The sequence below is a fragment of the Mauremys reevesii genome, linkage group 3, assembly GCF_016161935.1.
Source record: "Mauremys reevesii isolate NIE-2019 linkage group 3, ASM1616193v1, whole genome shotgun sequence".
In the NCBI taxonomy this organism is placed as follows: Eukaryota; Metazoa; Chordata; order Testudines; family Geoemydidae; genus Mauremys; species Mauremys reevesii.
The window spans coordinates 26,450,803-26,462,938 of NC_052625.1; the positions used below are offsets into that span (position 1 = coordinate 26,450,803).

The 12,136-nt window shown below is 42.1% G+C and overlaps 1 protein-coding gene across 16 annotated transcripts in view; it reads left to right on the top strand.

Annotated features, from left to right (window-relative positions):
- The window catches only part of CCDC88A (coiled-coil domain containing 88A), a 374,196-nt gene that overhangs the window by 311,410 nt on the left and 50,650 nt on the right, over nucleotides 1-12,136 (top strand). For all 16 annotated transcript variants that reach the window (XM_039529475.1, XM_039529472.1, XM_039529474.1 and 13 more), the window contains 3 exons: nucleotides 5,335-5,480; nucleotides 6,174-6,266; nucleotides 6,498-6,712. In XM_039529475.1, the coding sequence (XP_039385409.1) occupies nucleotides 5,335-5,480; nucleotides 6,174-6,266; nucleotides 6,498-6,712 (454 nt within the window). The remainder of the gene's footprint in view (nucleotides 1-5,334; nucleotides 5,481-6,173; nucleotides 6,267-6,497; nucleotides 6,713-12,136) is intronic.

The window sequence follows — 12,136 nt, forward strand, 5'->3', positions numbered from 1 at the left end:
TTGTGTCAACACTCGAAGCGAAGCTGGAGTACCTCTCCAGGGCACAAGCCTGGGCGAATGATATGGAGGCCCTGAGTTTCCCATGCATTAGGACCTCCCTCTCAGCGTCACCAGTAAAATCCAGAGGAGAGGAAGAACCAATATATCTGGTACCCAATCCACTGCAGGAGTTGCCGAAAAGATACTAAAATATTAGTACCTGATCACCTTTTAGGGCTGTACTCCAGATTTTCTGTCCGAATTTATTATCATAGCCTTATATACTCCTGAATTCACCCACAAGGCAGTGGAGCTTTTCTGTCAGGGGTTGCTCCCTTAGCCTTACATCCACCCAGGCTACCCACAAGGCAGTGGGTTTGATTCGCAGGTAGAACCGTCTACTTTCATTACAGTATCAGGTATAGCCTGACCTGACTCCTTAAACCACAGAGTAAAAATTGAAATGTATTAAATATTTTTGGATGTTTTTCTACATTTTCAAATATATGGATTTCAATTACAACACAGAATACAAAGTGTACAGTGCTCACTTCATATTATTTTTATTACAAATATTTGCACTGTAAAAATGATAAAAGAAATAGTATTTTTCAATTCACCTCAGACAAGTACTGTACTACAATCTCTATTGTGAAAGTGCAAATTACAAACAAAAAAATGTAAAACTTTAGCGCCTACAGGTCCACTCAGTCCTAACTTCTTGTTCAGCCAATCGCTAAGACAAACAAGTTTGTTTACATTTACGGTGGATAATGCTTCCCGCTTCTTATGTACAATGTCACCAGAAAGTGAGAACAGGCGTTCGCATGGCACTTTTGTAACCAGCATTGCAAGGTATTTATGTGCCAGATATGCTAAACATTCATATGCCCCTTCATGCTTTGGCCATCATTCCAGAGGACATGCTTCCCTGCTGATGACAATCTTTAAAAAAAATAATGCCTTAATTAAATTTGTGACTCCTTGGGGGAGAATTGTATGTCTTCTGCTCTGTTTTACCCGGATTCTGCCATATATTTCATGTTATAGCAGTCTCAGATGATGACCCAGCACATGTTGTTCATTTTAAGAACAGTTTCTCTACAGATTTGACAAAACTCAAAGATACCAATGTGAGATTTCTAAAGATAGCTATACCACTCGACCCAAAGTTTAAGAATCTGAAGTGCCTTCCAAAATTTGAGAGGGACATGCTTTCAGAAGTCTTAAAAGAGCAACACTCCGATGTGGAAACTACAGAACCCAAACCACCATAAAAGAAAATCAACCTTCTGCTGGTGGCATCTGATTCAGATGATGAAAATGAACATGCTTGTATTGAACTGCTTTGTATTATTATTGAGCAGAACCCATCACCAGCATGAATGCATGTCCTCTGGAATGGTGCTTGAAGCACAAAGGTACATATGAATCTTTAGCACATCTGGCACGTAATTATCTTGCGACGCTGGCTACAACAGTGCCATATGAACGCCTGTTCTCACTTTCACGTGACATTGTAAATAAGAAGCGGTCAGCATTATCTCCTGCAAATGTAAACAGACTTGTTTGTCTTCACAATTGCCTGAACAAGAATTAGGACTAAGTGGACTTGTAGACTCTAAAGTTTGACATTGTTTTATTTTTTAATCCAGTTTTTTTTGTACTTAATGCAGGTTTTTTCTGCACATAATTCTACACCTGCAAGTTCATCTTTCATGATAAGGAGATTCCAGTACAGTACTTGTATTAGGTGAATTGAAAAATACCATTTCTTTTGTTTTTTTACAGTGCAAATATTTGTAATAAAAATAAATATAAAGTGAGCACTGTACACTTCGTAATCTGTGTTGTAATTGAAATCAACATATTTGAAAATGTATGCTCCCATTGGCTGGGAACCACGGCCAATGGGAGCTGCGAGGGCAGCACCTGTGGACAGGGCAGCATGCAGAGGCACCTGGCCACGCCTCCGCATACTATATAGGAGCTGGAGGGGAGTCATGCCAGCTGCTTCCTGGGAGCCGCAGAGAGCTGAGTGCCGGATTAAATGGTCTGACAGGCCAGGTGTGGCCCGCCTGCCATAGTTTGCCCACCCCTGGTTTAAGGCATTGCTTTTTGTTGCCTCTCTTGTCACAGGAATACATCAGTGTTGTGGCCAGATAAAACGGGTTGTTATTAGACAGAAGGCAAAAGGTGAGGGGTAGGAAAGAGAAGAAATAAAGTGGAGGAGAAAAAGGACATACTGGGGGAGACAGGGGATAAGACATGTCACATCCCAGGTAGTGATTGGGATTTAGCCGGAGCCAGTAAAGGTGGAGATGGCAATGTCATCTGGATCCCTCTTTCTCTCTGACCCACTCTGGTCAGGACATCACTTGGGTTTAGGATGACAAAGGCCTAACAATTACACAATGGATCCTGGGGTCCCAGGCGACGGTAGGGTGGCAGCCATGATGGTGAAGATTGCTCCTTTCCTGTCCATTCATCTCCCAGCCAGCAGTTATCTTCTGTTAATTTTTTCCCCCCAAGTCTTTTCTTTTTAAAAACCTCAAAAGGGAGTGATGAGTGGAATAAACCCATCCCCTTGTTATTTTGTTCATCAATTAAGCTAATTTCTGACACATCAGTTTTGGTCTATTGATTTCTGGTTCCACATTTCTCTTGTTTACCAGGCATGATTTTAACCCGGTCTTGAAAGTATGCCTTTTTTGTTTGGACTAATTTAGGCTTTCTGTCTCCCTTTTTACCTTTTCCCATCAACATTTCTAATTAAAGTTTATTGTGATATTTTATAAACTTTAATTCGCTTCTCACAGTTGAGCTCATCATAATTAAGGTAAATTTGGAGGCCCAAATATTACAACACCCTGTTACTCCCTTGTACTGGCACACAGGATAGGCCACAGTTTAGCTTTTTATTACTAAAAGCAAGATGTGACTGGACAGAAATAAACTATCATTGGATATAGTTCCTCCTCAGTATCATTACATCATATTCATTATGAAGACAAAATTCCACTTCATCTTAGCAGGTATTCTGGAATTATTTTAAATGGTTTATTGGTGATAGCGTGGGATGTATAAAGAAATAAATAGATAGTAATTCAGTTTAATGCTTAATAGAAATTAAGAAATCACCAGGAGATTAGAACACTAAAAACTGCAGGTTTCTGAGAGTCACTATAAATGTTGGTACTGCAAACTTTTAAATGTAGCTACCTGAACTTTTTTGGCTGTCTTAACATTGCAAGGTGCTAGACAGTTTTCCTGACTAAATATAGGTGGTATGTTAGAAAAATGAAACTGTAGTACAAATTTTAAGATTATAAAATACTTTTTGAATATTTTTTTCCTGGATTTTGAATTCTCTTTCAGTCCAAGATATTTGGGTTTGTCTTTCTTTTCCTGCAAATATCAGAGGCCATTCAGAGTTATCCCTGGGCTCTGAAGATGGGTCCCATCCCCTTCTAGGCATGCAGCTAGATTCTCTGTGTGCGTAGTATAAATAGAGTGGCAGTTCAGTGTTTTTACCTTGTTTATTAGCATCCTGGCTTTTAAAGCTTATTTAGAGACATCAGTGAGCAAAATCTTTTCCTACCCTATCCTAGTGTCTTGGGAATCAAAATTTCCTGAGGCTTTGTTTCCTGGCGCTCTCAGGAGCTACAGAAGAGCTATGCCATAGCTGTTCAAAATCTGTGGACCCTTTCTTACCAGGAGAAGGGGACTCAAAAGTCTAGATGGCCATGTTGGGGCCTTTCACTCCCTATGCACAGGCCAAGATTCCTCCAAAGAAACCTCAGCAAAGAAAGGTCAGTCTTCTTCAATACCATGGATTGAGCACACTGGACCCTCCTCACCAGAGATTCTTCAGTGCTGAATCCAAATTCCCCCAACCTCCAGCCCAATCCATTTTTAAAAAAAAGAAGCTCCCTGCATAAGTAGGCAATTGAATCACTAGGCAAGGAGTCTGGCCTGCTTATCTGAATCTCCTTCACAAAAGGAGGATTTGCACTCTTAACATTACCTTTTTAATTACATATTGGAGGATAATGAGTACGGGGGCAACAAGCTGCCTTCTCCCCTCATCTGCTCCATTTCCCCCATCGCCCTATGAACCTTAAGTCACAGGGGAGGTGTGGGGAGACAGGTCTGTAAGAAAAGGAACAGATCCTCTGATGATGAAAATCCATCTTCTAAAAGCAAAAATAAAGTAAAAGACAAAAAAGCCATGAGTTTTCATAGTAGGGGAACTCTCAGCTTCATAGCATAATTTCTAACTAGAGAATTCGGAAAGGTTCTCCGTGGCCTGGTCTACACTTGGGGGGGGAATCTGAGTTACAAAGTGTCAGCTATGTGAATAACGTAGCTGAAATCGATGTACTTAGATCTACTTACCGCAGTGTCTTCACTGTGGTAAGTCAATGGCTGACACTCCCCCGTCGACTCTGCCTGCGCCACTCACCCAGGTGGAGTAGTGGAGTCGACAGGAGAGCTCTTGGCGGTCAATTTATCATGTCGAGACTAGACGTGATAAATCGACCAGCCTGTCGAAGCCGGTAATGTAGACAAGCCCATAGATATGTTTGACACTATGAGGAGGAAAGAAGTGGCTACCAGAGAAAGAAGACAAGCAAGCTAAATCTTCTGTCCAAAATCAAGTTGTCTCCCTGCAATTCCTCATTCAAGGACATCATTAGGGAAGAATGGGAAACACTCAGCAATAGGAAAGGCTTACTCAGCAAGTCCAGAAATTCTGCATTATAGTACAACCAAGAGATTTCTTCTTCATCTTCTCTATAGTTAATGCAAAAGTGGCATCCCTGGAAAAGACATCATTTCCTGCTGTGAGTGGGTTTTTTCCCAAAAAAGATCCTTCAGAAAGGATAATTGAAACTATCCACTGAAGGAACTTCAAAACTTCTTCAGCTTCTCTTAGTGTCTGCTTGGCAATAAGCTATTTCAGGGCCACAGTGTTCTGCTGCAACAACTTAACAATACCCTTAAAACTCATCTCAAAAACAAAGGAAATGTTTTTATTTTTATTTTTGTAATGTATGTCCTGGTATTCACTGTCAAGAGTTTAGGTCAAAAATAATTTCTTGACTCCTATATTAATAAGATACTTTTCTATTACAATTATGATTGCTGTGCTAGGTAAAGTGAATCCAGCCAATTAACAAAATATTAAAATGTTAAAAGAAACATTTCTGAGTTTATTTATTTGATATTGCTATGTCTCTTGCCTGATTTACTGAAGCCTTTGTGTGCCCTGCTTATATTTTCTAGATAAGCCTGTAAATCAGACAATGTGCTCAGTTTTATATTAAGTCCTGTTTTGTACATTTTTAACAGTTGCTTAGCCAGCTTAAAGGAAATCTGGAGGAAGAAAACAGACATCTACTTGATCAAATTCAGACATTAATGCTACAGAATAGAACATTACTGGAGCAGAATATGGAAAGCAAGGATCTTTTTCACGTTGAACAAAGACAGTACATGTAGGTATACCAAAAATTATGAAACCGCTGTTCAGAAATATGACAAGACAAGCTTACAAATGTAAAAAAACACCTTCTACTGGCTGATACATTACATAATACTCTCATACCCTATTCTCTTGTATTTTTTCTTCAAACATAACTAAAGTAATTGCATTATATATGAATTGCTGATAATCACAACCAGAAATGTTGATTTTTAAAACTAAATAATTAAAAATACATGTTTTTATGGTATGTGGGTCTAATGAAAAAAATAATTTATTCCTCCTTCCACTTCAAACAAGCATCCCAGAATTCTTTGAAAATTCTGTTGCTTTTTCCAGTAGAGAACTTTTGCTTCTTTTAGCAGTAAAAAGAAAGTGTTTTTAAATACTACTTTATTGTATCCTATATGTGCATGCTGTGTTCATAAAGTTCAGCATTACATCATATTAAAGACCGTAAATGGCCCATGAAAGTCTTTAAAATGTCTTCATTTAGATATATCTTTACATCATATTTTATGTATTTCTCTCTCTTCTTTATTACTTAGAGACCTCTGTTTCTTGGCAATATTTATGCGGCTCCTGTTTATTCTTAGGTGAAAAAGTCTGCTCTCAAATACCTAAAAATGCAAAGAAACATGTAATATTATATAAATATATATACATAACTGCCAAAATAGCAATTTTGATTAATTTCTGTTTACAGTGACAAGTTAAATGAATTGAGACGACAAAAGGAGAAATTAGAGGAGAAGATTATGGATCAGTATAAATTTTATGAGCCATCCCCCCCCAGAAGGTACTGCTTGAATATATTTTGTGGAAATGAGTATAACCAGAAATTTAAACAAGCTAAGGACCCAGTTGTGCCCCTATTGAAGTTGATCGTAAGATTCCCATTGACTTCCATGGGAGCAGAGTATGCCCACATATTGTAGTTAAACATGCATACAAATTATTTTTTAAATTATGCATTTTATAAAAGTAATGAATTATAAATGCAATAATGGATTTAATTTTATTATAACAGAAGGGGCAATTGGATTACTCTAAAAATGAGGAAATTGATAAAATCTAAGAAAGATGTTAACCGTGATCGTCTGAAGTCTCTGACTCTTACACCTACCCGTTCGGAGTCCAGTGAAGGATTTCTTCAGCTACCCCATCAGGACAGTCAAGATAGTTCCTCTGTGGGCTCAAACTCTCTTGAAGATGGCCAGACACTAGGAACCAAAAAGAGCAGTAGTGAGTAGTTACAAAACGATTTTAGTTTGAAATACTGGTTAGTTAAATATATTTCCAATATGTGGCAAAAACTTCAAAAGTACTTAAAAAAGAACAAGTCAGTTGGAAATCTTTAAGTAATGTTAAGAGCTCCCAAGGCCTGTAATCTTTAGGTCAATGGCAAAGCTCCCATTGACTTCAGTGATGCAAGTTCAGACCCCACCTAGAGTGTATGGATAGATGCCCTATTTTAGCATTTCAGTAAATGTAATTAAATACGTTAAAATAAATCTATAGTATATCAGGGATGCAGAATTAGGTAGGCTTACTGGATCAGAATAACGGCATTTAGCCTGTTAGAACTTCAAATGGAAGGTCAGATGGCACTGCTCCTCTCTGCCTAATGCACCTCCTTCTGCTTTGTTTGTTTTCTCTCATTCCCATGAGACTCCCACCCTCCTCAAGTAGGCCTCTCCATATCGTGTCCATACTAACAACCATTAGCTGCTAAAAAGATCATGTGTCTCTTAAAACTCATGGTGATGGGTTTTGGCAACAATATAATAGAGCAAGGGTCAGCAAGTGGTGTGCCGAGTCTTCATTTATTCACTCTAATTTAAGGTTTCATGTGCCAGTAATACATTTTAACATTTTTAGAAGGTCTCTTTCTATAAGTCTATAATATATAACTAAACTATTGTTGTATGTTAAGTAAATAAGGTTTTTAAAATGTTTAAAGCTTCATTTAAAATTAAATTAAAATGCACAGCCCCCCCGGACTGATGGCTAGGACCCAGGCAGTTTGAGTGCCACTGAAAATCAACTCGTGTGCCGCCTTCGGCACGTGTGCCATAGGTTGCCTACCCCTGTAATAGAGAATAGAGTGATATAAACAGTTAGAAGGACACAGATCACTGCTGATTCTAGAGATAGGCAGAGCTACAGAGAAAAATAACTGATAAGTTCCTGATGTAGGGGGAATTGATGTTTGCCAGACACGAACTGTTAACCCTGAATGAGCCACATTGTTATAGCTGTTAGGATGCACATAGCCTAGAGTATTTTATGCAACCTTTACTTGTTTCTTTTGTTGTTCATCAATAATTTAAGTCATGAATTATCGTGGCAGGTAATTAGTTTTTTGCCATTACATTCCATGTTAAACAAGTTGCATTATTGATTAGTTAATAAATTTATTACAAGTGAGCTATTGATGTTACATATAAAGCATCAATGTACCCTCATATTATAATTCATACCTTTTAAAGTTTAATATCTAAGTGAATTGGTATTCCAATTTTCATCCCAGGTGAGAATTTTCTTTATTTAAAAAAAAAAAATCTCACATGGTGGTTTTTTATTTTGGCTCTTCTTGTGCAAACTTAATAAAAATAAAAAATAAAAAAAATCTGTATTATTTCACATACTTTTATGGAAATTAAAAGTAGAGAACTTTGGATAGGTTGCCAAAGCATGTAGGGACAATCCTGCTGAAAAGAAGTGCTTGAAATTCCTAGTTTCTTAAAAGGAGCTGGCTATAAAAGGTTATGTGACCCTTTAAAAAGAAGCAATTTGAAACCTGATGCAGATTAAAATAATTACAACCCTTCCTTTGCCTATATAAATAGTAGATTTTTTTTTTATTTTCAGAGGGCGGGAAAGGGATCAGGCTGTGGCAGAGGATTGGGGCGCGGGGGGAGGTGCGCTCAGGGATGCAGCCTTCAGGCAGCACTTCCTGAAAGCAGCTCCTGGAAGCATGTCCCCCCTCCAGCTCCAAGGCGCGGCCAAGCGGCTCTGCGCACTGCCCTGTCCGCAGGTGCCACCCCTGCAGCTCCCATTGGCCAGGGTGAGCGCCTGTGGACAGGGCAGTGTGCAGAGCCACCTGGCCATGCCTCCGCGTACTGCCTAGGATCTGGAGGGGGGTCATGCCAGCTGCCTCCTGGGAACCATGCATAGCAGGGCAAGCCCCCAACCCCACTCCCCGGCTGGAGCTGAGGGCCAGATTAAATGGTCTGATGGGCCAGATGTGGCCTGCAGGCAGTAGTTTGCCCACCCCAGTCTATTGGATTCTAAGTGAATAGGAGAAACTCAGCTTGTGGGCAAGTCAAGCTTTGTCATCTTTTTCTTTTGTAGCTCTGGGCAAGGAATTTTCTTTTGCAATATAATCAATCCCTTTTCATGTTTCATCAGTACAGTATCCTGGAAAAGTAGGTTCTATGGCTGAGGGTCAGCCTCAATGTCATAATGTATGGAGCCTCAGGTTCACCTAGGATCCCTTGCCTTCTGGGGCTTTCCACTCCTCTTAGATTGTTTTATTCTGTAAACATACAAATCTGTAGGTTATTCTGTAAACCTATCCTCAAATCCACGTTTATCCCTATGAAGTGGGGATCCTGGCTTTATTGAGTGATGTTGGCTCAACTAACTTTCTGGTGTCCAAAAGATTCATAAGTCTTTTCCCTGAAAAAGAGCTAAAGAGAGACTATCTCCTGTCAGATCTCCATCTCCAAAATAAATATCTGTCCTCTCAGCTGCTGTCTTTTCCAAGGCCCTTGTTGGCTTCAGAAGATTGTGAAGATGAAGAGGCTTCAGGTAGATAACCCTTCTCAAGAGGGAGAATCACCATCTTCCTAATTTCTGGATTATTCTTAAGCTTTAATGTCAGTCTCTCCACCTCTCCTGGTGAGACTTGCTGAAGCCCTGAATCTGGAGACAGAGAACTCTCCTATTCTTTATTATGGAGGCACTGGTCATGGTTTCATGGCTAAGGTTGAGTTCTGTTTTGCGCTTAAAGCAGTGATTCATCCATTTTGTTATATATGAAAAATAGAGAATATCTTGACAGAACAAAGAGTAATGGTCTCAAGTTGCATTGTGGGAGGTTTAGGTTTGATATTAAGAAAAACTTTTTCACTAGTAGGGTGGTGAAGAACTGGAATGGGTTACCTAGGGAGGTGGTGGAATCTCCTTCCTTAGAGGTTTTTAAGATCAGGCTTGACAAAGCCCTGGCTGGGATGATTAAATTGAGGATTGGTCCTGCTTTGGGCAGGGGTTGGACTAGATGACCTCCTGAGGTCCCTTCCAACACTGATATTCTATGATCTTCCACAAACTTTTGGCACTTACTCTTTAAATATAGATTTTTTTTAATTTTTTTTTTTTTAGAATTTACAAGTAAATCTGTTTTATGAGTTAAAATTAATTTTAAATTGGGTGATTTAAGAAAGTTAGCATTGGTGTCAATCTTTTCTTTGTCCAAAATTATCTTAATAGTGGAATAACACAGATTCTTCAACATTTCCTCTATATACAGTAGTTAAAATTAATTGAAATCTTGTGCATAGGCTATATTTGGAAAAAAAGATGTTGTAATTAAGCTAAATTATTAACAACGGTTGTATTTAATTGGTATGATTATATAAGCTAAAGACATGGCCAGGTCAACAGCTCAAGTAGCTCTTAACGTGGCTATTTTGATTTCAGAGATAATTCAATTAGGGTGACCAGGTATCCTGGCAGCTCCAGTCAGGACCGCTGACCAGACCATTAAAAATCCGATCAGCGGTGCTGCAGCACTAAGGCAGGCTAGTCCCTACCTGTCCTGGGGCACCAAGCTGCGCCCCAGAAGTGGCCAGCAGGCCGGCTCCTAGGCAGGGGGGCCATGGGGCTCGGCGTGCTGCCCCCGCCCTGAGCACCAGCTCTGCACTCGACCAATGGGAGCTGGGGGCAGGGCAGTGCCTGCGGGCGAGAGCTGTGCCTCCTGCCCCCCTCCTAGCCCCGGACCTGCTGGCTGCTTCCAGCATGCGTGTAACATTAAGTCAAGACAGGCAGGAAGGCAGCCTGCCTTAGCCCCTACCTGCCCCCGTGCTGCTGCCCGGGAGTCGTGCAAGGTAAGCCTGCACCCCAACCCCCTGCCTCAACCCACAGCCCCCTCCCTCACTCCAAATCTTTCGGCCCCACCCCAGCCTGGAGCCTCCTCCTACACTCCAAATCCCTCATTCCTGACCCCACCCCAGAGCCCTTACCCCCCTGCACCCCAACCCTCTGCCCCAGCCCAGAGCCCCTTCCCACACCCTGAACTTCTCATCCCCAGCCCCAGCCCAGAGCCCTCACCGCCTCCCACACCCCAACCCCTTGCCTCAACCTGCAGCCCCCCCCCCACTCCGAATCCCTCAGCTCCAGCCACTAGCCTGGAGCTCCATCCTGCACCCCAAACTCCTCATCCCTGGCCCCAGCTCAGAGCCCGCACCCCCTCCCGCACCCCAAGTACTTGCCCTAGCCCAGTGAATATGAGTGAGGGTGGGGGAGAGTGAGCCACTGAGGGAGGGGGAATGTAGTGACCGGGACAGGGCCTCAGGGTAGGGCAGGGCTAGGGTGTTCTATTTTGAGTGATTAGAAAGTTGGCAACACTAAATTCAATCAATGACCATCCTTCCTCTACAACTAATTTGCTTACACCACTTCTGTTCTTTGTAATGACTCAGTGGCATGAGCAAGACCAGACATGTGTCGGGAGTTCTCATTGGAAGATTACCTTGTCCAGGTGTTCCCTGGCTGCCTGCTAGCCTTGGTAATCAGTTCCTGAAAGATTTCCTGTGGTTCTGCTTCGTTGGCTCCGCTGTGCACTAAGGCAGCCTTGCCAGGGAAACTCAGACTGGAACATAGGGGAAGCTCTTGAAGTGCAGACATCAGGACTCAGTGTCTAGACCAGGGGTCAGCAACCTTTCAGAATTGGTGTTCCGAGTCTTCATTAATTCACTTTAATTTAAGGTTTCGCATGCCACTAATACATTTTAACATTTTTTAGACGGTCTCTCTCTATAAGTCTATATATTATATAACTAAACTGTTGTCGTATGTAAAGTAAAGCTTCATTTAAAATTAAATTAAAATGCTGATCGTACGCCTCTGGCCCACTCAGCCTGCTGCCGGCCTGGGGTTCCATTCACCTAGGCCGGCAGCAGGCTGAGCGGGGCCTGCGGCCAGGACCCCGGCTGGCAAGGGGCCAGCAGCCAGAACCCCAGACCGGCAGTGGTCTGAGTGAGACCAGTGGCCGGGACCCCAGACTGGCAGTGGGCTGAGCGGTTCAGCCCACTGCCACTCAGCCCGCTGCCAGTCTGGGATTCCGTCCGCCGGCTTCTGCCAGCCAGGGTCCCGGCTGCTGGTCCTGCTCAGCCTGCTGCCGGTCTGGGGTCCCAGCCCTGCCCACATAGAGTGGGTACCTACCTTCTCCCTGGTTTTAGCCCAGTCTCTTCCTCTCTCTCTGCACTGAGCTGAGGGTGGGGATGCACTGAGCACAGGGCTGGGGGTGAAGGAGCAGGCTGGGGGCTGGGGTGTAGGGTCTGGCCAGGAGCTAGAATGAGGGTGGGGTCTTAGGGTTGGGGCAGGAGGTTTGGGTGTGGAGCGCTTACCTGGGCAGCTCCCATTTGGTGTGAGGGGTGCAGG